Source organism: Crocuta crocuta, unplaced genomic scaffold (genome assembly GCF_008692635.1).
Source record: "Crocuta crocuta isolate KB4526 unplaced genomic scaffold, BGI_CrCroc_1.0 scaffold479, whole genome shotgun sequence".
Classification (NCBI taxonomy): domain Eukaryota; kingdom Metazoa; phylum Chordata; class Mammalia; order Carnivora; family Hyaenidae; genus Crocuta; species Crocuta crocuta.
The window spans coordinates 945,531-969,582 of NW_027531875.1; the positions used below are offsets into that span (position 1 = coordinate 945,531).

At 35.5% G+C, this 24,052-nt stretch overlaps 1 protein-coding gene across 1 annotated transcript; it reads left to right on the forward strand.

Annotated features, from left to right (window-relative positions):
- The first annotated feature begins 64 nt into the window (after positions 1-64).
- EBAG9 (estrogen receptor binding site associated antigen 9) lies at positions 65-23,516 on the forward strand. The gene is made up of 7 exons (XM_077772942.1): positions 65-548; positions 8,751-8,848; positions 12,610-12,688; positions 13,904-14,062; positions 16,204-16,311; positions 19,906-19,997; positions 22,978-23,516. The coding sequence occupies exons 1-7, from the start codon at positions 318-320 to the stop codon at positions 23,096-23,098; spliced, it is 888 nt and encodes a 295-aa protein (XP_077629068.1). The 5' UTR covers positions 65-317; the 3' UTR covers positions 23,099-23,516.
- The last annotated feature ends 536 nt before the right edge of the window (positions 23,517-24,052 follow it).

Sequence of the window (24,052 nt, forward strand, 5' to 3'; positions counted from 1 at the left end):
CCGCGAGGGGGTTCCCCCCGCCTCTGTCCCCCGATCCCAACCTGGGGCTGGGAGGGGGGGTCTTCTGCCTTTCCCTGCTCAGCCCTCTTCTTCGTCACGCACTTCCTGCCCTCCCACCTTCCTTTTCCCCCCTCCACCCGGTTTCTCCCCTCTACGGCCGACTGCCACTCTGGGATACTATTTCCGGGTCGGAGTGACCTCTGGGGTGAAGGAACTGCGACTGGGAGCGGGCCCTGGGCGTGCAGCCCTCACCATGTCGCGCTCACGCGTGGAGACACGCCTTCGGGACGCCGGCGTGGAAACCCTAGAGACCCCGAATGGACCCCCTGCAGGGAAATTTGCAGGTCCTTCCTGCCCTTCTACAGGCCTTGCTCCTTCCCAGATTTTTCCAAAATCCTAATCCCACCCTACCCCTGCACCCCCCTGCAGCGATTCGGAGCGTTTCTCTGAGCGCCGTGTGCATGGCGTTGGATTGTGTAACCTGGAAACGCTCTTGTTTTTCTCATCTGTACAGTGGGTATGATCGGTTTTTCATCAGCCAATTTCAGGTGGGTGACCATAAGTGGAAGCATTTGAGTTGTGAAACTCCTGCTTTTTGAGTCGTTTAGGAGACTTCAACTCGATCTGCCCTACTTGTTAAGAGTCCGGGTGTCACATATTTATTTGAGGGCCTTTCAGTGACCGAGATGGTACCTTCAGCGTTCCACTGTACCACCCGTGCCCACGGTCTACTTCTGGTTCCCTTTCTCTTTGGTTTTTCACATGTGGGTTCAGGTGAATTTTATTTTTGCACCCAGGTGATAGTCCATAACCGACTTGAGAGTTACGAACTTAATTTGAGACTGTTCTGTACCGTACTAGGTCATATGTATTTTTTTTTTAATTTTGGTATTAAAATTTTTCAAAAATATATTTTTAGAATTACAGCAGTTGAAGACTTATTTATTCTAGTGTGTACTAACATAGATTTTTGGCTTGGTTTATTTGACAAATTGTGATACAGTGACTCTACTGAAAGGATCTCGCCAGCACTTTATGTGGAATTACAAGGAAGGGAGGTACATTTAATCTTGTAATTTTAACGCAATATTTTTTTTTTCAAAATTGTAGGTGAATCTTTTTCTCTTGACTGAGTGGAATTCTCATTCCTGTTGATTTCTTAGAAATGTCATATCTCCAGAAGCCCTGAGGATAGGTTGCTTCAGAATTCGGATCTTTTTCCTGCAATATCTTAAGTTTTTGTATTTTCCTACTAACTTTAAAGGAAATTTTAATTTAAAAATTAGGTTTTATTAGCAGTTTCAGTTTTGAAAATATTTTGAAGTACCAAAGTGCAAAGTAGCCTAACATGCGTACTTAACAAGTTGGTGACGTTTCAAAAATGAGACTGAGGCAGTGAGTACAAAATTAAAAGGTTTGTCAAATGGGATATTGTGTGGGGAGAGCCTGGGCTCTGGGGTCTAATCCAGTCTCTAAATCCTGGGTGAGTAAATCTGAGCTTCACTGTCAGCTTCATCTGTTAAATGGGTATAGTGGAACTTTCCTCCTTTGTCCTTAGGAGTCCAGTGGTGTGATAGAACATAGATTGTCTACAACTATGTCTTGAACATACTGAGTACTCACGGGATGTTAATTTCCCTTCTTTCAACCAATATTTGAGTACCTGTTATGTGCTTGCCATTGAATAAGGTTTAGAAATACCACCCTGTGCAAGACTGATTGGGTCCCTGTCTCTTGTCACTTATATTGTCACTAGCTTGTGACAGTTGAGAACAAACAAAGGGTTTCTCTGTACTGGGCCAATAGTTTTTCGCAACACCCAGGTTAGCATCTGTTAGATAGTAGGTGCTAAATATATATATATATTCGTTGAGTTGAATTGAAACATTAAGCAACTGTGGGCCTCAAATAATGTTGGTGCTTGCAAATGAGTGTAATTTATAAAATCAAAATTTTGGATAGTTAACTTGAGTGCGTTTTCCCCATCCATTGCAACTGGTTAGACAATTTAACCTGGAAGTTATATTATCACTGCATTACTAAACATGTGCATTGTTAGTGAGGTGTTCTTGGCCTTTGAATTAAATAAATAGACCTCAGTTTGAATCTGAGTCATTGGGAATAGGAACAAGGAAACAAGTGTTTACTCTTAGTGCTTCAGTTTTGTGAAATGAAAACAATAATATGTATCTCATTAGATGGTTTTATGGGCTAAGAGATAATTTTTAGATAATGCTTGGCATATAGTAGCTGGTCCATGAATATTGGTTCCTGTCTCTTGATAATCAAAATTTCCACAGAATGAGGATATTCTTAATTGCTGGGGAAAGAATTCTATTGTCAATAATAGTCCCACTTCCTGTTCTTCTGTTGAAAAATAGTTTATTTTAGAAAGTGAGAGTGTGAGCAAGGGAGAGGGTCAGGTGGGGTGGGAAAGAGAGAGAGAGAGAGAGAGAAAATCTTAAGCAGGCTTCAGGCGAGGAGCCGACCAAGGGCTTGATCCCTCAATGCTGGGATCATAATATGAGGTGAAATTGAACTCAGATGCTCAACTAACTGAGCCACCTAGGTGTCCCTGTTGAACAAAACTTTAAATTTTATTTCCAGTTACCATTGAAGTCAGCCAAGTTGACAAATACTGATTAATGACACACAACAATATTTGTGGCAAGGTGATGACAGTGATTGTAAAGGTTCTATATGAAATTTATTTTCAGCTGTACAGTCATCTATATATCCCGAGATCCACTCCTTTCCCCAGTCCTTAAATATTAAATGTCTTCTTCCTTTCAAAACATCCTGATAGAGCATCTTCTCAGTTCTCTTCCCTTTTTCCCCCAAGTGCCACATTCCATACAATCTATTTTCTAGCTGTCTTTTTTTCTTGTAATTATTCCAAAATTTTAGCCTAAATTTTTATTTAGGAATGTTTGCTTTCTTTTGGTTGAGAGTTCTGTTCTTTACAAATCAGCTTTAAAGTGAAACTTTTGTTCATCTTAACTTGTCAGACCATTCTGTTCATAATAAAGCAGTTAAACCTTTCAGGTCTGTCTTTGCAACTGATAACTGGAGGCACTAGATAAGCAAGATCCTCTGGGGAAAGATTGTGCAGGGCAGATAAGGTACATAGAGAAAACTCTAGTACAAAATACAGAATAGAAGTACTGTAAAGAGAAATATACTGGAATTAAGAAGACTTTGTAACAGCCCAGCAGACATAAAAAAGGCTTATGCTAGGGAGATTGTAGTGGAAATAGAGAAGAATATGGGCAGTATTAGGAAATGGAATAAGGCCGTTAGCAGTTTGGATATCAGGGACTAAAGAGAAAGGAGCAGTCAAAATTATTGCATTTTTTGAAATCCAGTAAGCCAGTAATTGAGGGTTTTGTTCACAGAAATATTAAAGTTACTTGAATAGTGAACTTCTTAATTTTTTTTGGTTCATACTCTTTGAGTCACTATTTTTTCCAATTAGTAAGCCAACTCCAAATACAAGCATTCAGTAAATCATTCCATTCATGTGGGGTACAGCCTCCACATGTACAGAAGTATGAGCATTGCTAAGAGATTTTAGAACTCTGTCACTGTAGGGTCTACTTGGCCTTTCTACCTTTCTAATTCTAGAGATGAAAAGAGCTAGCTGTGTGTTTTGCCCTTCTTTGAAGGGACTGGCAGTAGTGGCTCTATAGAGCAATTAGGATCAGGTACCATAAGAGATAACTTGTATTTCTTTGTGTGTGTGTGTGTGTGTGTGTGTGTGTGTGTGTGTGTTTTCTATAGTTTATCCTGAGAGAGACAGCATGAGTGGGGGAGGGGCAGAGAGAGAGAAAGACTGAGAATCCTAAGCAGGCTCCATGCTACCAACATGGGGGCGGGGGAGGGGGGGGCTCAGACTCCTGAAACTGTGAGATCATGACCTGAGCTGAAACCAAGTCTGACACTTAACCCACTGAGCCACCCAGGTGCCCCCTTGCTTTCTGTTTTTGTTTTGTTTTGTTTTGTTTTCAATTTTTATATTAAGGCATAACATACAAACAGTATATATAGTATACTGGTGGTGGTACCACTCAGAAATAAAATATAGATCTTAGTTCCCTTATGCTTGTATACCACTCCTCCGTCAGAGGTGACCACTATTTTTTACTATATTGTTTTTAACTTAATATCTTACTAGTTGAGAACACTGTTACATGCTGTTTTCAAGACTTTAGGAGGTTATTTCTCCTATCTGGTAATTAAAAACAAAGAGTAGTCTCTGCTTTAATCTGTACATAAATGAAATATATTTTAAAACGGCAGGTTATTCATACAGGGATGGTGTATTTATCTCGGAAGATTTGAATCTTACGTTATTTTTCTCAGTTTTATTGCTTATCTTAAAAAAACAAGTCAGCATTTTAATTTTGGGTAGAAGTAACATACAGCTCTCTGATTACATGATAATTATTAAGTTAGGTTTCACCCTCTTTTAAGTAAATATATATAGAACTGACGTCCAAATATAGTGTTTATGCTTTTTTATTTCAGAAAAAATAATGTATCAAATTATGTTTTCGTTTGTTTGATCAACTCATTCTACTCCAAATAATGGTATTAACCAGTTGTAATGATTGTTTCCCAAGTTGTTACTAATGGACTCGGAAGCAAATGAGTTTTGGTTGTGTAGCTTCTTGCTGCACTTGGCGCAGAAAAGTTAATTTCATCGTATATTAGTTCGCTGGTTGAGAAAATTAAGAAGCTGGATGATATACTGATATAGTCAAATTATTCCAACATAGGAATCTTATTCTAAGTGCTTTCTCAATAATTTTCCTCCTGTGAGAAATAAAAGGCAAGGAGATGCTAAAACATGAAAATTCCATCGTCAGAAACATCATTGCTGTTGTTTGTGTGCGCGCGCATGTGTGCACGTGCATACTTGTTATTTCTTCTGATTTGATTTAAAGTTATTTGCTTTACCTCCTAAAAGTGGGTTATTTGCTCTACCTCCTAACAGTGGAAAAATAATCATCTTTCATGGATTAATGAACTTCATTTTCATTTTCTGTCTTGTATTTAGAGACTCTGAATGTTGAAATGTTTACTTATTCCCCTTGATAATTTATCCTTCTCATCACTCCCTGCCCCATCCCAAGGTACTACTGATCCACTTTCTGTCACAATAGATTTGTTTGTATTTGTTTGTTTGTATTTTTAAAAAATATATGGAATCATATATATTTTCTGTCTGGCTTTTTTCACTCAGCATAATTATTTTGAGATACAGCCATGTTGTTGCTTGCAATAGTAGTTCATTACTTTTTATTACTGAGTAGAAATTTACTCTATGTATATACTGTGGTTTGTTTACTCATTCACCTGTTGACATATATTTGGGTTGTTTCTAGTCTGGAGCTATTAAATATAAAGCTGCTATTCTGCTATTCAAGTACAAGTTTTTGTATGAGTACATGCTTTCATTTATCTTGGGCAAATTCCTAGGAGTAGAATGGATGGGTCAAGTGGTACATATTTAACTTTGTAAGAAACTACCGACTGTTTTCCAAAATGACTATGCCATTTTACATTCTCACTACCAGTGTATGAGAGTTAAAGTTATTCCACATCCTCACCAGTACTTGGTATGGTCATTATTTTTTAATTTGAGCCATTTTAATAGGTATAAAATGGTTTTAAACTATGGTTTTAATTTTCATTTTTCTGATTAATGATGTTGACTGTCATTTCATATACTTATTTACCATTGTATATCTTTGGTTAAGTGTTTGTTTAGACCTTTTGCCCATTTTTTCATTAGGTTATTTGTTTTCTTACTGAGTTTTGAGAGGTCCTTATATATTCTGGATACAAGTCCTTTATCAGTATATGCTTTGCAGAGATTTTCTCCTAACCCGTGGTTTGTCTTTTCATTCAACAGTGTGTTTGGATTTCTGCAATTCAATAACTTCTACAGTTATTAATTTTTTTGAAACCCAGTTTATTGATTTATTTTTCTTTGATGGATGGTACTTTTGGTGTCTTATCTAAAAAATCTTTGCCTCACTCAGGGTCACCAAGATTTTGCCCTTTTTTTTTTCCTTCTAGAAGTTTTTAGTTTTAGGTTGTATATTTAGGTCTGTGATTCATTTTGAGTACTTTTTTAAGTGATATGAGGTATGGATTGAAGTTTGTTTTGTTTGCTTTTGTGCCTGGATGTCCACAGTTTTCCCAGTGCTATTTGTCAAAAAGACTGTCCTTTTTCCACTGAACTGTCTTTACATCTTTGTCAAATTTCGGTTGTCCATATGTATATGGGTCTATTTCTGTACATTTTTTTCTGTCAGTCTTGACTCCAACACTACACTGTTTTGATTACTATGGCTTTTATAACAAGACTTGATATCAGGTAGTATTAGTCTTTCTACTTTGTTCTTTTTAAATGTTGTTTGACTGTTACAGGCTTTTTGTATTTACATTTGAATTTTAGAATTGTCAAGTTTTAGAGAGAAAAACTTGCTGAGATTTTGATTGGTATTGCATTGAATCTATAATTCGACTTAGGGCGACTTAATATCTTAACCATGCTGAGTCTTCAAGCTCTGAAAGATCTTTTTAAGTTAATTCAGATCTTCAGAATTTCTCTAAGCTATGCCCCACGTGGTCTGAGATATTATCCTTTTATATATTGTTGATTTCAATTTATAGATTATTTTCCTAAGAGTTTTGTATCTCTCTGACCCCTCCCTCTCTCTCTCTCTCTCTCACTCTCTCAAAAATAAATAAACTTTAAAGAAAATTTTTGGGAGCATCTGGGTGGCTCAGTTGGTTAAGCATCAGAGTTCAGATCAGGTCATGATCTCAGTTTGTGAGTTCAAGCCCCATGTCCTGCACTGTGCTGACATCTGGAGCCTGGAGGTGGCCTCAGATTCTGTGTCTCTTTCTCTCTCTGCCCTTCCCCTATTCAACCTGCGTCTCTGTCTCTCCCAAAAAATAAACAAACATTAATTTTTTTTTAATTAAAAAAAAAAAAAGAATGTTGTATCTGTGTCCTTAAAGTCTCTAGTTTTCTTTCCTTCCTGGTAATATCTTTGCTCTGGATTAGTACTGTGATTGCTGGCCTCAAGGAATGAGTTGGAATTATTCTCTCCTTTTCAGTTTTCTGGTAGTTTGTATAGAGTTGGTATTACTTTTTCCTTTTGGTTTGGTAGAATTCATCAGGGAAGCCATGTGGGCCTGGAAAAGTCTGAACCACAAATTCAGCTTCCTTAATAGATAGAGAGATTTTCAGGTTATCAATTTCTTGTTGTGCTTTTATAACTTGTTTCAAGGAATTTGTCCATTTCATCTCGTATGTCCAATATAGGCATAAAGTTCCTTGTAATATTTTCTGAATAGTTGTTTAAGATCTGTAGACTTTTTCTGGTAATGTCACCTCTTTATTATATTGGCATAATTCTGTTATTAGGGATGTATGTATTTTGGATTGTTACGTGCTTTTGATTAACTGACCCTTTTATCATTATGAAAGGACTGTTTTTATGCCTGCTAATACAGTTTTCTCAGAAATCTACTCTGACATTGAAATAGTCACTTCCACTTGTTTTTGATTAGTGTTAGCATGGTGTATTTTACCCCATTCTTTCACTTCAAAATGAAGGCTAAAGCCTATCCATATTTTTATTTTTTAAAGTACATTTTTTGTAGGTAGCATACAATGAGATCTTACTCTCTTAATTTAATCTAAAAATCTCTGGCTTTAAATAGGATATTAGACAATTTGCCTTTAATTAGAATATTGATATGGTTAGGTTTAAGTCTGTCATCTTGCTATTGGTTTTTGACTTGTCCAGCTGTTATTTGTTCCACTTTACCCTGTTTTCTGCCACCTTTTTTTTTTCTTCTCTTCTCTTTTCTTCTTTTTTCTTTTCTTTCCTTTTCTTTTCTCTTCTTTTCTTTTTTTCTTAAGAGAGAAAGTATGTCAGCCAACGTGAGTAGGTGAGAGGGCAGAGCTGGACGTGAGGCTCAGACTCCCCTAACTGAGATCATTTCCTGAGCTGAAATCAAGAGGTGGACGCTTAACTGACCAGAGCCACCCAGGAACCCTCTGCCACCTTTTCTGTTGATGATTTTTTATCTCCTTTGTAGGGTTATTACTTTAACTGTAACTTGCCCCTTAGAAAATATGGGGATTTACTAGGGTTAGTCCCAGGCATCATTATTTCTTTAAAGAATACCCAAAGATGTAAACCACTGGATTAGATCATCTCTATGGTTACTTACAAGTTATTAGCTATGTGACTTTGGGCAAGTTATTTGACTTCTCTTAATTCAGTCTCCTCATCTATAAAATGGGAATAATAAGATGTATCTATCTAAAAGTTTAAAAAAATTTAAATATTTTGAATAATACTGTTATGTTCATGTGGTTCAGACTTCCAAAAGGTACAAAAAACTGTATATTGTTTTATGTTTTTTTTATTTTTTCATAGAAAATAAAGATAATTGAAGTTGAATTTAAAAAGCATTCTGAGAATATTTCAGAAAGGTTTTTTTCTTCCGCTGTTGAGAACTTAAAAACCTAGTTTCTCGAATTGTCACTATGATTTACATTTTAATTTTAAAATTCATGGTGTTACATTTGTGGTTTCTAAAGAAAAGTAAAATATGTCTGATGTTCACAGCTCATAACAGGATCTTTTAGCTGGACTTCAGAATGGGAATATAGCTTATGAAATCAGCTTAATGCATTTATTTTTGTGCTTTTCCCACAGGTTTTAATTCCCACCATGGCTATCACACAGTTTCGGTTATTTAAAGTTTGTACCTGCCTCGCAACAGTATTCTCATTCCTAAAGAGATTAATATGCAGGTAAACAGATTTTATATTCAAATTGACCTGTTTATCTTCTCGCTGATTTTGGATACCTTCATAATTATAAAAAGGCAGGGCAGACAATATTTAAGCTGAATAACTTGATTCATTATTCTTTGATTTTTAAAAAATATTTTCTCTACTTCAGATCTAGAAAGTAGAGTTTTCATTCATTCAAATTCTTACATCTTCAATTAAAATCATATTTTTATTCCTATAGAATTTCAGAAAAAAGCAAACCAACTTTCATTGTTATAATAAGAGAATTTTTACGTACATAATTGTTTCCTTACCAGAATGTTTTAATGTGGTTAGGTGGAATTAGGTATAAGTATTTCTTTATATACTACAATATGAATGTTGTTTCTAATATTAAAAAAAAAAAAGAAACTTGAACAGAAAAACCACAAATAAAATAGATTTTTTTTTATCTCTTAAGTAATATTCCAGAATGTGGAATGTGAACTACTTAGTCCTAGTCAGTTAAGTCATTCTGCTTCAGTAAGTCATCCAGAGATTTGAATTACTTCTGTTTTTTCCATACTACTGTACCCTAGAACTATATAGTTCTGTGTCCTGTGGTACTTCAGGGCTTCACATTAAACTCACAGGGGTATCATCAGGATATTTTTAAACTTCCAGCAAAACACACAGTGAATGTGTTAGTCAGCATCTGGTAAAGACTGCACAAACTACTAGTTCGAGGTAGTTCACATTTGTAGCATTAGATCCTACAGCAGTTTTGATGATATTCTTAATAATTTGAGATAAGTTTTTGTTTACTTGTATTTTTGGTGACCTAGCTAAAACTTAGCTAGAATTTAGGCTAGCATTAAAGCAAATGCTGAACCAGAATTAATGTGGAAGAGAAAATGAGGATGGCAGTATCCAATCTGATTTCAAATTTTGAGAAGTGTGTCTAGTAGACACATACACATTACATTAATGATTGTGGTTATTTAAGAATGAAATCAAAATATTATTTTTCTTTAAATTTATATTTTTTCTTTTTCAAAGACTTTATTAAAGGTCTTTACAGAGTCTTTAAATTTATATATGGTATTTTTTAAAATGGCTACTAAGTAGTTAGGACATAGATAAATATTAAATTGTTTGGGCCTAGCTACATAATTAGTGGAACTGTTAGGGATTTGTTTTGGCCTCGGTGTACTGTGAAAAAAAAATACACAGAGAGTAGGATATAGTCAAAGAGGAAGTAGAAGTCTGTTTCTTCCTTTGCGGCAGACTTGATTTAGAAGTTGCACACAATGATTCTGTTCTCAGCTGACTGTCCAGAGCTTAGTCATCTGGCCACCTAGCTTCAAAGGAGCCAGGAAATATATTCTCTGGCTAACTGGCCATTTATAACTACTAAAACTCTGAGGATTAAGGACATTTATTGTTAGAAGTAGAGTGATTTGGGATTTTTTTAAAAAAAAGAGGTTCATAATATGCAGTGGGAATGAGTGGATGAAATAGTGAAGATAATCACTGGAGGAAGAAAGGTCAAGAAAGAAATGGAAAATTTAGGTGATTGTTGAATTCACCCAGGAAGAGAATGGGATTTGGGAAGTAGGGAAAATAGTGAACTAAGTGCTTAGATCATCAGAGCATGAGGAGGAATGGCAGAAATTCATTAGGTAAAGTAGGATAAGAATTGGCATTAATTGGGACTCTTGGGTGGCTCAGTCCGTTAAGCATCTGATTTCAGTTAAGCGTCTGACTTCGGCTTGGGTCATGATGTCACAGTTTGTGAGTTTGAGCCCCATATCGGGCTCTCTGCTCTTAGCACAGAGTCTGCTTCAGATCCTCTGTCTCCCTCTCTCTCTGTCTCTTCCCTACTCATGTTCTCTCTTTCTCTCAAAAATAAAGACTTAAAAAAATAAAGCACATCTTGGAGAGAAAAAAAAAGAAAATAGGCATTAATTGCCAGGAGGCTGGAGGTTAACAGAAGATAAATTATAAGTGTTTTTCTCTTTGCATATGTATTTTCTAAAACTAAAGCACTTTTAGTATAAGAAATTGCATTTGATTTTTAAAATATTAAGGACAGTTGTTGCCATTATAAATTTCACTATAATTGTTAATATAAATATATTTAGGATTGATTGTATGTTCATTCTGAAAGAAAACTGATTCATTTTATAGGGTAAGCTTTTCTTAACTGTCAGAAGGAACCTAGATCATGTGTTATAAAATATTGGGTTTGCATTATAAATTTAGCGATAGGCTATATTATCTGTTTATCCTTTAAATAAAATATGACTTCTAATCTTGTAGTAAAAATAGCTAATTTTACCAGTTAGCTCTAAGTAGATGATTTGTAGATTATTTAAAATGAAGTAAGTGATTAACCATTTGTAATAGCTGCCATTTTTTTAGTGCCTTATTATATACCAGGCACTGTGTAGTGTCTAGCTGCTGTAAATATCATTTAATTAAATCTTACACAGAAGTAGATTTGAACAACTGGATTTTACTGATGAGGATGTTGAGGCTGAGAGGTTAGTTGATTCTAACTAGACTCATAATTAAAAGAAGTAACATTGAAAACTATGGTTAACATAGTTCCCTTAACCCATGCTTTTTTTTTTTTTTTTTTTTTTTTTTTTTTTTTTTTGGGAGGGGTGGCCCATATGGGAATTGAATTAGTGACCACTTTTATTTCTCTCCATTCTTTTGTGAAAACAAGAAAGATTGAGGTTTATGCTATATTTAAATGACATGTCTAGCTATACACCAAAGGGAATTAATGAACCTTATAGAAAAGAATGTTCATNTTTATTTATTTTGAGAGAGAGTGGACAAGCAGGGATGGGTCAGAGAAAGAAGGACACAGAGAATCCAAGCAGGCTTCAAGCTGTCAGTGCAGAGCCTGACTCAGGCCTCAATCCCATAAACCATGAGATCATGACCTGAGTTGAAATCAAGAGTCAGTTGCGTAACCAACTGGCTGGCCACCCAGATGTTCCGATAACCCATGCTCTTAACAACTGAGCTACAATATCTGTCTTGTTTAACATAGTGTTTTCCTACTAATCCTTAAAACTTATCAATTACAGGGGCGCCTGAGTGGCTTAGTCGGTTAAGCATCCGACTTTTCGCTTAGGTCATGATCTCGCGGTTCGTGGGTTCGAGCCCCGCGTCGGGCTCTGTGCTGACTGCCAGCTCAGAGCCTGGAGCCTGCCAGCTCAGTGTCTGTGTTTCCCTCTCTCTCTGGCCCTCCCCTGTTCACACTGTCTCTCTCTCTCTCCTACAAATAAATAAAAATATTAAAAAAAAAAAAAACTTACCAATTACAGTTTAGTTCAACCCAGTGATTTTCAAACTTTTTAATAGTTTAATAGGTAATCTTACCAAAAAACCAAATATGTAAGATAAAGGTCAAGCCACCTTGTTGAAAATGATGTAGGTGTCCCAGAGCTTCACCTATAGAGTGTGGTTTGAAGAGAAAGGAGCATGGTTTAAAATCACTTTGCTTTTTTGTTTTTGTATTTATATTCCTCCTGAATTTGTCTATAATTTGAGTCCTAAGCCAAAAAGCAGTTTTGTTCTGTCTAAGAGTTTTAAAATATTTAAAAGGTACCTGATACATGCCTTTTCTTTTCATATTTTAATGAGCAACTGTCAATTACTAAAATAAATAACTGCAAAATTGTAAAAGATCTTCTTTTATAAGCCTTCAGCTACTGTCCGTAGTGCTTTTACCATGTTTGTTTTGGTAGTTATTAAAATAAATTATTTCATTTTTATTTTAGATCTGGCAGAGGACGGAAATTAAGTGGAGACCAAATAACGTTGCCAACTACAGTTGATTATTCATCAGTTCCTAAACAGGTAATTCTTTTCTTTTAAGGTTGAATAAGTGTTCCAGAACCATAGTTTTCCAACTGAATTGCAGACCATTAATTAGTATGTCATGGTCAGAATTTTATGGTAGTCAGGTCAGGATTTTTGTTATATTTTTTTAATCCTAAAATTTTTATTGGGTTGTTCATAATATTTTCTGTTACTTTACTGAGATTTTCTATTTTGTTTTTCCATTGATTTCAAGAGTGTTTGTTCTTGCTTATTGAGGTTTTTTTATAACTATTTTAAAGTCTTAGATAATTATAACATTGTTTTTTCATGCAAGTTGAAGTTTATTGTTTACTGAATAATTTTGAGTTGTTTCACAGACATTTTGAATATTACATTTGAGATTCTGTCTTCTATAAATCTTATCAAGAATGTTGATTTTTTTTGGGGCGCCTGGGTGGCTTAGTCGGTTAAGCGTCTGACTTTCGCTTAGGTCATGATCTCACGGTTCGTGGGTTCGAGCCCCGCGTCGGGCTCTGTGCTAACTGCCAGCTCAGAGCCTGGAGGCTGTTTCAGAGTCTGTATCTCCCTCTCTCTCTGACCCTCCCCTGTTCACGCTGTCTCTCTCTAGCCTAGAAATAAATAAAAATATTAAAAAAAAAAAAAGAATGTTGATTTTTTTTTTTCTTTAATCAGGTAATCAATCTGGTTAGGCTAAGGATCCAAGTTTTAATATTCTTTCAGTGGAATGTAGTTCTAAATGTCAGTTCAGTTTTTAAAGCATTTATTTTTGTTTTGGTTTTGTTTTTTAATGGATAGAACTGATTGTCTAACTTCTAGTACAAGTGTTTTTTTTAAACTTTTGGTCTAGTTTTGGTATGTGTTATAAAATTTGTATTTTCCTTTTGGTCAAAAAGTTTGAAAACCAATTTTTTTTAGAAAGCCTATGGTTCTTTTCTTTTTTTTTTTTTGATGTTTATTTATTTTTGGGAGAGAGGGAGACAGCGTGCAAGCGGGGGAGGGACAGAGAGAGATGGAGACGTAGAATCTGCGGCAGACACCAGGTTCTGAGCTGTCAGCACAGAGCCTTACGTGGGGCTCGAACTCACGAACTGTGAGATCATGACCTGAGCTGAAGTTGGTTGCTTAACCAACTGTGCCACTTAGGCTCCCCTAGAAAGCCTATTTTTCTAATAAATGGTGATTGAGATGTTGACTCCTTTGTGACGGACAATGTTTGTCAATTAATTGTAGACAGACGTTGAAGAGTGGACGTCCTGGGATGAGGATGCGCCCACAAGTGTTAAGATTGAAGGAGGTAATGGGAATGTGACAACACAACAAAATGCTTTGGAACAACTGGAACCTGACTATTTTAAGGACATGACACCAACTATAAGGAAAACTCAGAAAGTATGTTAAACATTTGTGCTTTTGGAAATTAAACTATTAACCTGCTTTTCTGATTCCTATAGTTAAAATTAGACAGTATAATTCATGTTTGTCAGAAAGCCTATTTTTAGTTATCAATTTGTTGTGTTTTCTGTCATATTAAACAGGTTTATATATTCAAGTTACCTAGATGTATATCTAGTAAGTTGTACTGCCACGTCTTTTAAAGTTATATAAACATTACTGAAACCCAACTGTAGAACAGATTCTAGATTCCAGTCTGTCCTGTAGAGACTAAGCTGAATAAGGTAAAGTTCTTACCGTAAGAGAGTTCACAGTTCAGTGACGTCTGCAAACTGATGGTATAGTGTCCATTGTTCATAACCGTTATAAAGCTGATGTAAGACTCTGAGAGCAGAATAATTGTGGACTTACTTTAGTCTTCCACACTTTGCTTAATCCATTTTGAGTTGGATATGGAAGATCACTTAAAGGTAGAGGGAATTATTGGAAAAAGAACATGACTGATTATTTTCCTTTCTTTTTATCAAAGATCATACATGCACTTAAAAAAAATTTAAGTCAAAGAATATAGAAGAAATTTTAGTGAAAAGCAACAAGCTTCTGCACCATCATTCCTCATAGCCACCTCTGCTTCCCATAAGCAATCACTCATAACTTTTCCTGTTTGGGCTTGTAATGTGTTTTATCATATCTACATATAATATGCTTAAATTGCTGTGTCTTGATTTCCCAATCACAGGCATTGTCCATTGACTTCATACAATGGCAGATGAGGTTTGTTTCATACTACCCACACCCACTCTTCCCCCTCTTCCAAATATTCTGATGTTATTCTAGTCCACCTCACTAGTCACTCTGCTATTTAAAAACAAACATACTTAGAGTTCCATTTCTTGTTCTGTCATACATAGAAAATATTTTTTTAAATATACTTTATAAAAAGAGGACATTATTTATTCCACCATCTCTAATAGGATTTCTCACTCTCTTCTACCTTCCAGCCAGTTTCAGCTATAAATTTATTTTTACAGTTTCAGGGCTGATAACATTTACATTCTGTAATCATGATTGTTTTAGTTAAGTTGTCCAAATGTCTTCATTGGTCCAAATGCTGAAAAGCATTAAGTTGTGTATTTTTCAAGGAGTTTGAGTTTCTTAGTAGATGAATACCTTATGTTTGGGAAGAATATTGCTGCTTTTTTAAAATTTTTTTAATGTTTTATTTATTTCTGAGAGACAGTGAGAGAGACAGTGTGAGCAGGGAAGGGTCAGAGAGAGAGGGAGACACAGGTTCTGAAACAGGCTCCAGGTGCTGAGCTAGCTGTCAGCACAGAGCCCGACGTGGGGCTCAAACCCACAAACCGTGAGATTGTGACCTGAGCCGAAGTTGGACACCCAACCGACTGAGCCACCCAGGCATCCCAAATATTGCTGCTCTTAATAGGAACCCAGAATACTACATTAATACCTTAATAAGTTAATTAGGCTGAAAATGTTTACAAGCTACACAGCTAATAGTACTGCCTTGTAAGAGTTAATACATTCATCGATGCATTTATGCTAAGAGAGCTTTTAATAAGATATAACACATATTCCTATTTAATACAGTGACTAAAAGTGCTAACTTCTATTTTGTGGGTCTACTGAAAGAAGAGGAAAATTTATTTTTTTTTAGAAAAAGTAAAATGGAGGGGTGCCTGGGTGGCTTAGTCGGTTAAGCGTCTGACTTTCACTTAGGTCATGATCTCACGGTTCGTGGGTTCGAGCCCCGTGTCGGGCTTTGTGCTGACTGCCAGCTCAGAGCCTGGAGCCTGTTTCAGTCTGTGACTCCCTCTCTCTCTGACCCTCCCCTGCTCACGCTGTCTCTCTCTCTCTTCTAGAAATAAGTAAAACATTAAAAAAAAATTAAAAAAAAAAAAAGTAAAATGGGATTTTTCTTAGTATCTAAGTGATTTGTGTGACAGTTGCCTAAGAATTTTGATACTTAGAGATTTAAAAAATACTGCATTTATAAATTTTTAAAAGAAAGGTAGGACATTTAAAATAATTATAAAATACTTTGATCACTTAATTATCTTGTTTCTTTTTACATAATATGTAAAATATTCCTGTTAATTCTGTTTCAATTAATCTTTCAGATCATTATTAAGAAGAGAGAACCATTAAATTTTGGCATCCCAGATGGTAGCACAGGTTTCTCTAGTAGATTAGCAGCCACACAAGATATGCCTTTTCTTCATCAGTCTGTAAGTATGTTAATGGTATCTAGAAAAGGTTTTGTTTTTATTTGTTTTCTTGAAAAGAGAAGAAAAAAATCAAAGTGAACATAATATTTGTATTTCCCTGCTTTGAAACTGGTTTAGCCCGATTGAGAGAGATTAATCTGGAGTTTGTTACCAATCTTATCCTTTTATGAGATTGCAAATTACATAAGCTACTAAGATCAGAGTCCCACTGTATACAAAATAGATGGAGACAATATGTTACTTAAAAATATGACCTTTACGGACATTACCACTGAAATTTAAATTTAAAAGCAGGTAATTTTAAGTGAGTCATAAATTGTTTTCCTAGTAGAGTATATTTACATTTAAAGTATAAGTTGACTTATACTTGGTTTGACTTAAATGCATCAGTTTTAAGGACAAAAGTAGTAAGGAAAGTATATAACTGTTTCTCAACCTTGGAAGTATCTCAGAATTAGCTTTGAATTTTTAAAAAATGTTTTTATTTATTTTTGTGAGAGAAAGAGCTTGAGTAGGGGAGGGGCAGAGAGAGAGGGAGACATAGAATAAGAAGCAGGCTCTAGGCTCTGAGCTATTTGCACAGAGCCTGATGTGGGGCTCGAACTTGTGAACCATGAGATCATGACCTGAGCCAAAGTCTGACACTTAACTGATTGAGCCACTTAGGTGCCCCTTTGAATTTTTTTTTGAAAACACCAATGTTCAGACTTCTCCCCAGATCTAAGCTTAATCATGCTTTGGTTAATTATTGATTAGTTTATTATATTAGTTATTATTATATAACAGCTCCACATTTAGTGGCTTAAAACAGTAAACATATGCTTTATCTCCTACAGTTTCTGTGGATCGAGAATCCAGGAGTGACTCAACTGGGTGGTTCTGGCTCAGGGTTTCTAATGAGTTTCCAGACAAGTCATCTGAAGGCTTGACTGGAACTGGAGGCTTCGTTTCAAAGGTGGCTCACTTTATATGCCTGGCAATTTAATTCTGGTTGGTTGCATAAAGCTCAGTTCCTTGCCATGGATCTCTCCACAGGGCAGCTCGAGTTTCCATGCAACATAACTGCTGATGTTTTCAGAACAAGCAGTCCCTGAGAGAGAGAGGACATGTAGAGATGAAGCCACAATGCCTGTTCATGCCTTAGTCGTATGAGGGACACACTGTCACCTCCACATTATTTTATTCATTGGAAGCTAATCACTAAATCCAGCCCACATGCGAGGGGGAGAGGAATTCAGCTCTACCACTTGAGGAAGAAATGCCAAAGAATTTGCAGACGTAGCTTTAAACAACCACCATATTATTTGTTTGTTTAAACTGCACAGGTATTTCAGAGTCCCCTCTCCTGGAGGACCCATGTTTATGTAGGTTTTTAATTCATTGATCAAAAACTATTCCTACTAATGTGAGACAGTGTGTTAGGTGCTAGTAATATAGTAGAAAGTAAGGAAACAAGCAGAGTCCTTGCTTCAAAAGAATGCATTCTTTTGGGGGAGCTTCAGTATTAAATAAATGATAACAAATGATCACACATAAATAATGCAAATTTTGATAACTCCTGTGCAGTTACATCATGTTACAAAGAGCATAATAGTACCATAGCTATTTCTCTAAAATAGCATAACATGTTTAAGGGTTTTTTATATTTCCAAGTCTTATACTTTATTCATATATGTTTGATCCATATTGGTAAAGTGGTTCAAATTTATATGATGAATTAGTAAATATTTTCAACTTAACTATAATTATAAGTTACTATAACACTAATATAGCTCATTATGAAGTTGTAAATATGTAACTCCTTATAGAGTTGGAAAAGGTAAATCGTGTGGATAGAGAATCTCCAATGCTAACTCCAGCAGACTAAGTAAGGGAGCAATGGCTTAGGAGAGAATGGTAATCTACTGCACTTTGTTCTCTGCTCCAAAAACAATTTACCACCCATTCTACCAATTAAGCTCTTCTTTGAAATTCCACATTCTGTTGGGGGGGATTTAATCATTTGTATTGTTTTGATAGCTCTTTTTATAGTAAGGATATTAACTTTTTCTGTCATCTTTTATAATTTTTCAGTTTGTTGTTGGCTTTATAATTTGGTTTGGATGTTTTTGATGGGCAGATAATTGTAGTTTTTAATGTAAAAAATTAATCTTATCATTTAAAACTTTTTTACTTAGAAGCCCATCTGTACTAAAGGATCAGATTATCACTCTTTTTTTTATTGTCTTAGTAGTTAACTTTTTAAATATATAAATGTTTTATACACAGAAGTCAAACACCTCAGTGGAAAAATGGATAAGAAATAGACCTAGCCTGATAACATGAAGAAATGTTCTCAAAGAAATCCAAAGTAAAATAATAAGACACCATTTTTAAATCTTAACAAAGTAGCGAAAAAGAAAGAAAACTATTGGCCCTGACAGACATTAGGGAGACGAGGGTTTTCCTGTTGCTGTCATTAGGAGAAGTTGGTATAACTTTTCAAGAGGGTCATTTGTATTCGCTTCAGTGGTTTTAATGGTTTTTTTAAAAATTTGATTTAGCTCTTATACTTCTAGAGGTCTATATTAAACAGATCATCAGAAATACACTAAAAAATTTTAACAGAGTAGGTGCCTGGCTGGCAGAGTCATCAGCCCATAGAACATGTGGCTCTCAATCTTGGGGTTGTGAGTTCGAGCCCCACTTTTGGTATAGAGATTATTTAAAAATAAAATCTTAAAAAAATATTTTTAGCAGTGGATGGTATTACATTTATAGTTAGGAGGAGAAAACCACACATTTTACTTCATTTTTAGGTGTAAGTGCTCAAAAGAAAATATAAATAAATCTATTCCCAGATTGTTGCCAGTTATTTTATGCTAATAGTCACTTCTGCACCTAACCAAACATTCCAGAATGAGCATTTTTATTGTTTGGTGGAAGAAAAAGTGAACTTTTAGAGGTCTGGTCTGAGGAATAGTGGAAGGTGGTGACCAGCCTACTGGTAGCAAGTAAGTAGGACAGGCAGAAGGAAGCACAATGTAGAAGTACTCTGGTGAAGAGTAAGTTTTGGCTAATTTGTTGTGTTTGCCTTGGACCCACAAAGTAAGAGCCATTGAAAAATCTGTATGTTACTTATGCTTAAATGAAAATGGCTGTGCCGGTTTAGAAACTTCAGTTCCTCAAGTTGATCTCAGCACAGAGTAGTGAAGCACCTCTGATCCCATCTCCAGTTAGTCTCTTCTCTTGCCCCCACTCCCACCCTGTCTGCTCCCTGAGAAGGGAGAAACAGAAAGAAGAAATGTTCTATTCTTGTCTATTCCAATTTAAAGTAGGCAGAAAAAGAAGTCAGTATAAAAGGAGTACCCTTTAAAACATAAAATGGGGAGAAATCTGGGCCTGCCCAGGACTGCTGAGTACTGAAAGTCACACATCACAGGAAACCCCCCAGTTCCAGGCACACCCCGAGCCAGATCATCCGGGCCTTTGATGGGACGTGAAGACGACACAGGGCAGTGACAGGCTCTGAGCTCTGTGTTAACTTTTCTTGATCTCTAATGGGAGAAAGGAGAGCTCTTTACAAACATCATTTTGTCTTGTGTTTTGTTGTAGCCTGAATTAGGTGACTTAGATACCTGGCAGGAAAATACCAATGCATGGGAAGAAGAAGAAGATGCGGCCTGGCAAGCAGAAGAAGTTCTGAGGTATTTTAGTAATATTTACACCAACTCGAGTAGAGGAACCAGATTTGTTCATGTACAGTCAAGGTCAAGAAAGCTAATTCTGCCAAACATTTTATTTTTCTTAAATCTTTCTCGGTTGAGCTTGAGATTCAATTGAGTCATTGAGACTCAGACTACATATACTACTGTATATGATTAAAAGTTAACAGAAACCAAGTATTTAAAGCATTATAGAAACAAAAGCAAAAGAGTAATAATGTTATCAATGGCAAATGAGATCTTTTTCATATATACATCATATTATACTATTTGCTTTATACTACATTCCCTCTAAAACATAGTTTGAAATGTGAGCCATCACTATATATTCCTCTAAGTCACAAATTCTATCTTCATTTTTGTTTCTTCGTGGTCTAGAATAGTGCCCAGCACTACGCGTTTGAATGGAAATAACGTATATAGCACTCTACATTTGTATATATATCTTAGTTGATGTACTCAAAAGCCTTATCAGTTGTAAATAATTATATCACTGTTACTGCCCATTCTACAGAGAAGAAAATATTATTCTAGAGGTCTTCAAGTTTGTTTTTGTTGGTGTTTATGTTATCTCTGTGTTTTTGTGAGCAATAAATATAATTCTTGGCTAGTTGCATTAGACGAAAGAATAAACAGAATTTACTCTGAGTTTGTGACCGTCATCACTGATGAAAAGCTGAAGATATTTAAATGTATGTAAATTATGTTTGCATTTTTAAGATATAGTAAAATAAAGTGATGTCAATTTTATAAATTTAAAATATTGTTTTTATAATAGGGATAGAAAATTAATAACAACTGATTTCATTGATTTCACTTTTATATTTTCTCTGGCTGTTATCAATTAACTACAATTACCTTGAACAGCCAGCAGAGGGTGCAGTTAAATACCTGGAGTTATGGNGGGACAGGTCAAATTTTAATAGTAAAGTTATGAGAGTTTTAAATATTTAGTTTTTATTTAATCATCATTTACGGTAAAGGAAGTATTTTTTAAATTGTTAACAGCCATATTTATGTTACATGGATCATAAAAATAGATAAGTTATCTATTTTTTTACTCTTTTTTTGATAAATCATAGATACAGAAGTTTGGGTGTTTTAAAACATTTGGGGGGGTTCTACTGATCATTAACCACAGGATAAAGGAAGGGCCATTCATTCTGAATCTGGTAATAATAACAGCACTGTACAGTTTATGGATTCACAGTATCTTAACATTTACTGTACCAAAACCTTTTTTTCCACCCTGTCGTCTTGCACTCTGACCAAAATAAGACAAAAACAAAAAACCCTAAACTTGGTGTTTTATATGACAGCTTGGAAGAAGGGTCAGTTATATATATGCTTCATGTTGCAAGTTGCATAAGTTAGTCAAAGAGACATGAAGGAGTCCTGTGGCTTACTGCCCCCAGAAGAACACTGAGAATTTTTAGCGTATTCACACTCCATGTCCTCTCTCCCATGTCCTCTGACTCCGTCTGTTTCCCACTGCTGCTTTACTACTGCCAGTACTGTAATCAGTATCATTAAGGAAGAAGATTCCTGTACATTAGAAATTCCAAGTGTGTATCTTGAGAGGAAAAAGGGATTTTCTCTGCAATAATCTTTAAATTGCCTCATTTTCCAGGAACATTAATTGTTGATGTTTACACTTCAGCTAGTAACCAGTGAAAGGCTTATTTGATCTTACTTGTTTGCAAACAGCCGACCCTTTAGACTTCTTTTCCTGTCTCCCTTTTTGCCACTGACATTTTGGTTATTTTAGAGCAGATAATCAGTTTTGCTTGAAAGGTATCAGAGCTAGTGAAAAGTAGATTTTTTTAAAAAACTATACTTCTGAAATTTTAGTTAATTGATGGTGAAGGTCAAAATATTGCCTAAAATAGCCCTGTACTGTCTTGAATTTGGGTCATACACCACTCCGCTTACTCCCACTTAATAAATGTGATGAGACATAGATTTTGCTTCCCGGAGTCAGTTTCGAGCTGCCCCACATATAGAAAATCCACACTGGATTTTTCCATGTTATAAGCTTGTGTCGCCTATCCCACAGGCAACTGTGGCCTCTGCCGCTTCCTTCCTCAGCCTTGCGTGCTTTGACCTATATTCTCATACCCTAAACTTCAGATCCAGAACCAGCGTCGGTTCTTTTCCTCCTCTCTCATCACTCCCCACACGAGTCAGTCAGATAACAGAAGGCTAGTGATTCTGGGTCAGTAGAGTCAGGGAGAGGCCAGGGAAGACCTAAGGATCTCCTCATGTATGATCAGTAATACCCACCATTCTGCCCGCTCATCAGTAGAGCTGGCCAAATGTTAATCCGTAAATAGATTGCTAGCTTCCAGTTGGACGGCAGGTGTTTAGTTTCCATTTTCTTTGGGCATTGTGTTCTGCACATCTGTGTTCTTTTTTTTTTTTTTTTTTACAAATAGTTTATTGTCAAATTAGTTTCCACATAACACTCAGTGCTCATCCCCATAAGTGTCCTCCTCTATGCCCATCCCCTGCACATCTGTGTTCTTGACTTCCTCTAGCAGAGTGTTTTTAACTATTATAATAATAGGAGATTTAATCCTCAGCATCAGGCTTTTCTGAATGCTATCAAAAAGAAGGTTTGGTGTGGAGATGTGGTGTTTTAGTGAAAATAATCTGAAGAAGAGGGGTTAGAAGATGTGGGTTCTTGTCCTTGTACTTAAGCTAATGACTTTGGGCAAGTCGCTCAGCTTTTGTTCCTCATCTTACTTATTTGTAAAATAGAGATAATACTCTTATTTTGCAAGTTTTGTTCTAAGGATTAAAATAAATACTAGTTTTGAAAATCTTTGAAGTTTTCAAAGCAGGGAGAATGAAGATTTTTTGAACTTCTATTTTTTGATAGCTATTTCTTTCTGGAATTGATTTTCCATTTTACCTGTGTAGTATTTTTTAAAAGTAAAAATAGGACTGTGTTTCTCTTCAGGCAGCAGAAGATAGCAGACAGAGAAAAGAGAGCAGCAGAACAACAAAGGAAGAAAATGGAAAAGGAGGCACAGCGGCTGATGAAGAAGGAACAAAACAAAATTGGTGTGAAGCTTTCATAACAAATGCCCTTCACATGTCATAGAGCCAGGAGGAGAAATAGGAGTTCCTTGACTCAAGCAACATTTATATGGATTTAAGAGTATTTTCAAGAATACAAACACATTGCTTGATTTCAGTGCATTCATCCGACGAAACAGGACACCAGGATTCTCTCAAAGTACCTTGAGCTCTTAGTGACCGAGACTCAAAAGAATGAAAGAGACCTATGAGGCAATATTTTCTTAAACCTGTTCCAAGCTTAAGACAGTTGTTTGCTGTAGAGAAATTATTACAAATGGAATATACCAGTACCTCTTTTAGCTAGTGTTTCTAGCTAAATAAATGGGTGTAAATAATTTTATGGTGGGAAAGAACTCTGCTCTCTATAATGCTTTCCTTCATTGTGCATAATGATAAAATAAATAATTTTAAATATTTTTTTGTTTCCATGATTATCTGACCTAAATCAGACAAACTGCAGGGCTTTAACTTCTTTATTTTTGTAGTCAGAAGCTGGTATTGGTGTACATTTCCTCTAAATTGAGCTGGTATTGTTTATGTTTAATATGACATTAAGGGATTTGATGACTTTGGTTTTCGAGAAAATGACATTAAATGCAATAATTTTATTTATCATAAATATTTTATACATCATTGTTTCTTTTAGATGGTGTTATAATGTTATACATATTTGTAATTTATATTGCATGTATGAATTGAAAATCAGCAAAATGACAAATTTGCATTATTATAACTTGTGAGTTTTAAAAACTAGTATTAGTACTTTTCCCTTTTGTTATAGATTTTAAGATGTTACAGTGTTTTAAGTACCTTAGTCCCTCCCCGCAAAAAGCCATTAATTTACAAACGCAGAAAGCCTTCAGTTCTGAAATTTCAAAGCTTTTTGATGATTTCTGTATCAATTTTATATATCTGACATAATGCATTTTACCATGTTGTTGGCAAAGATAATA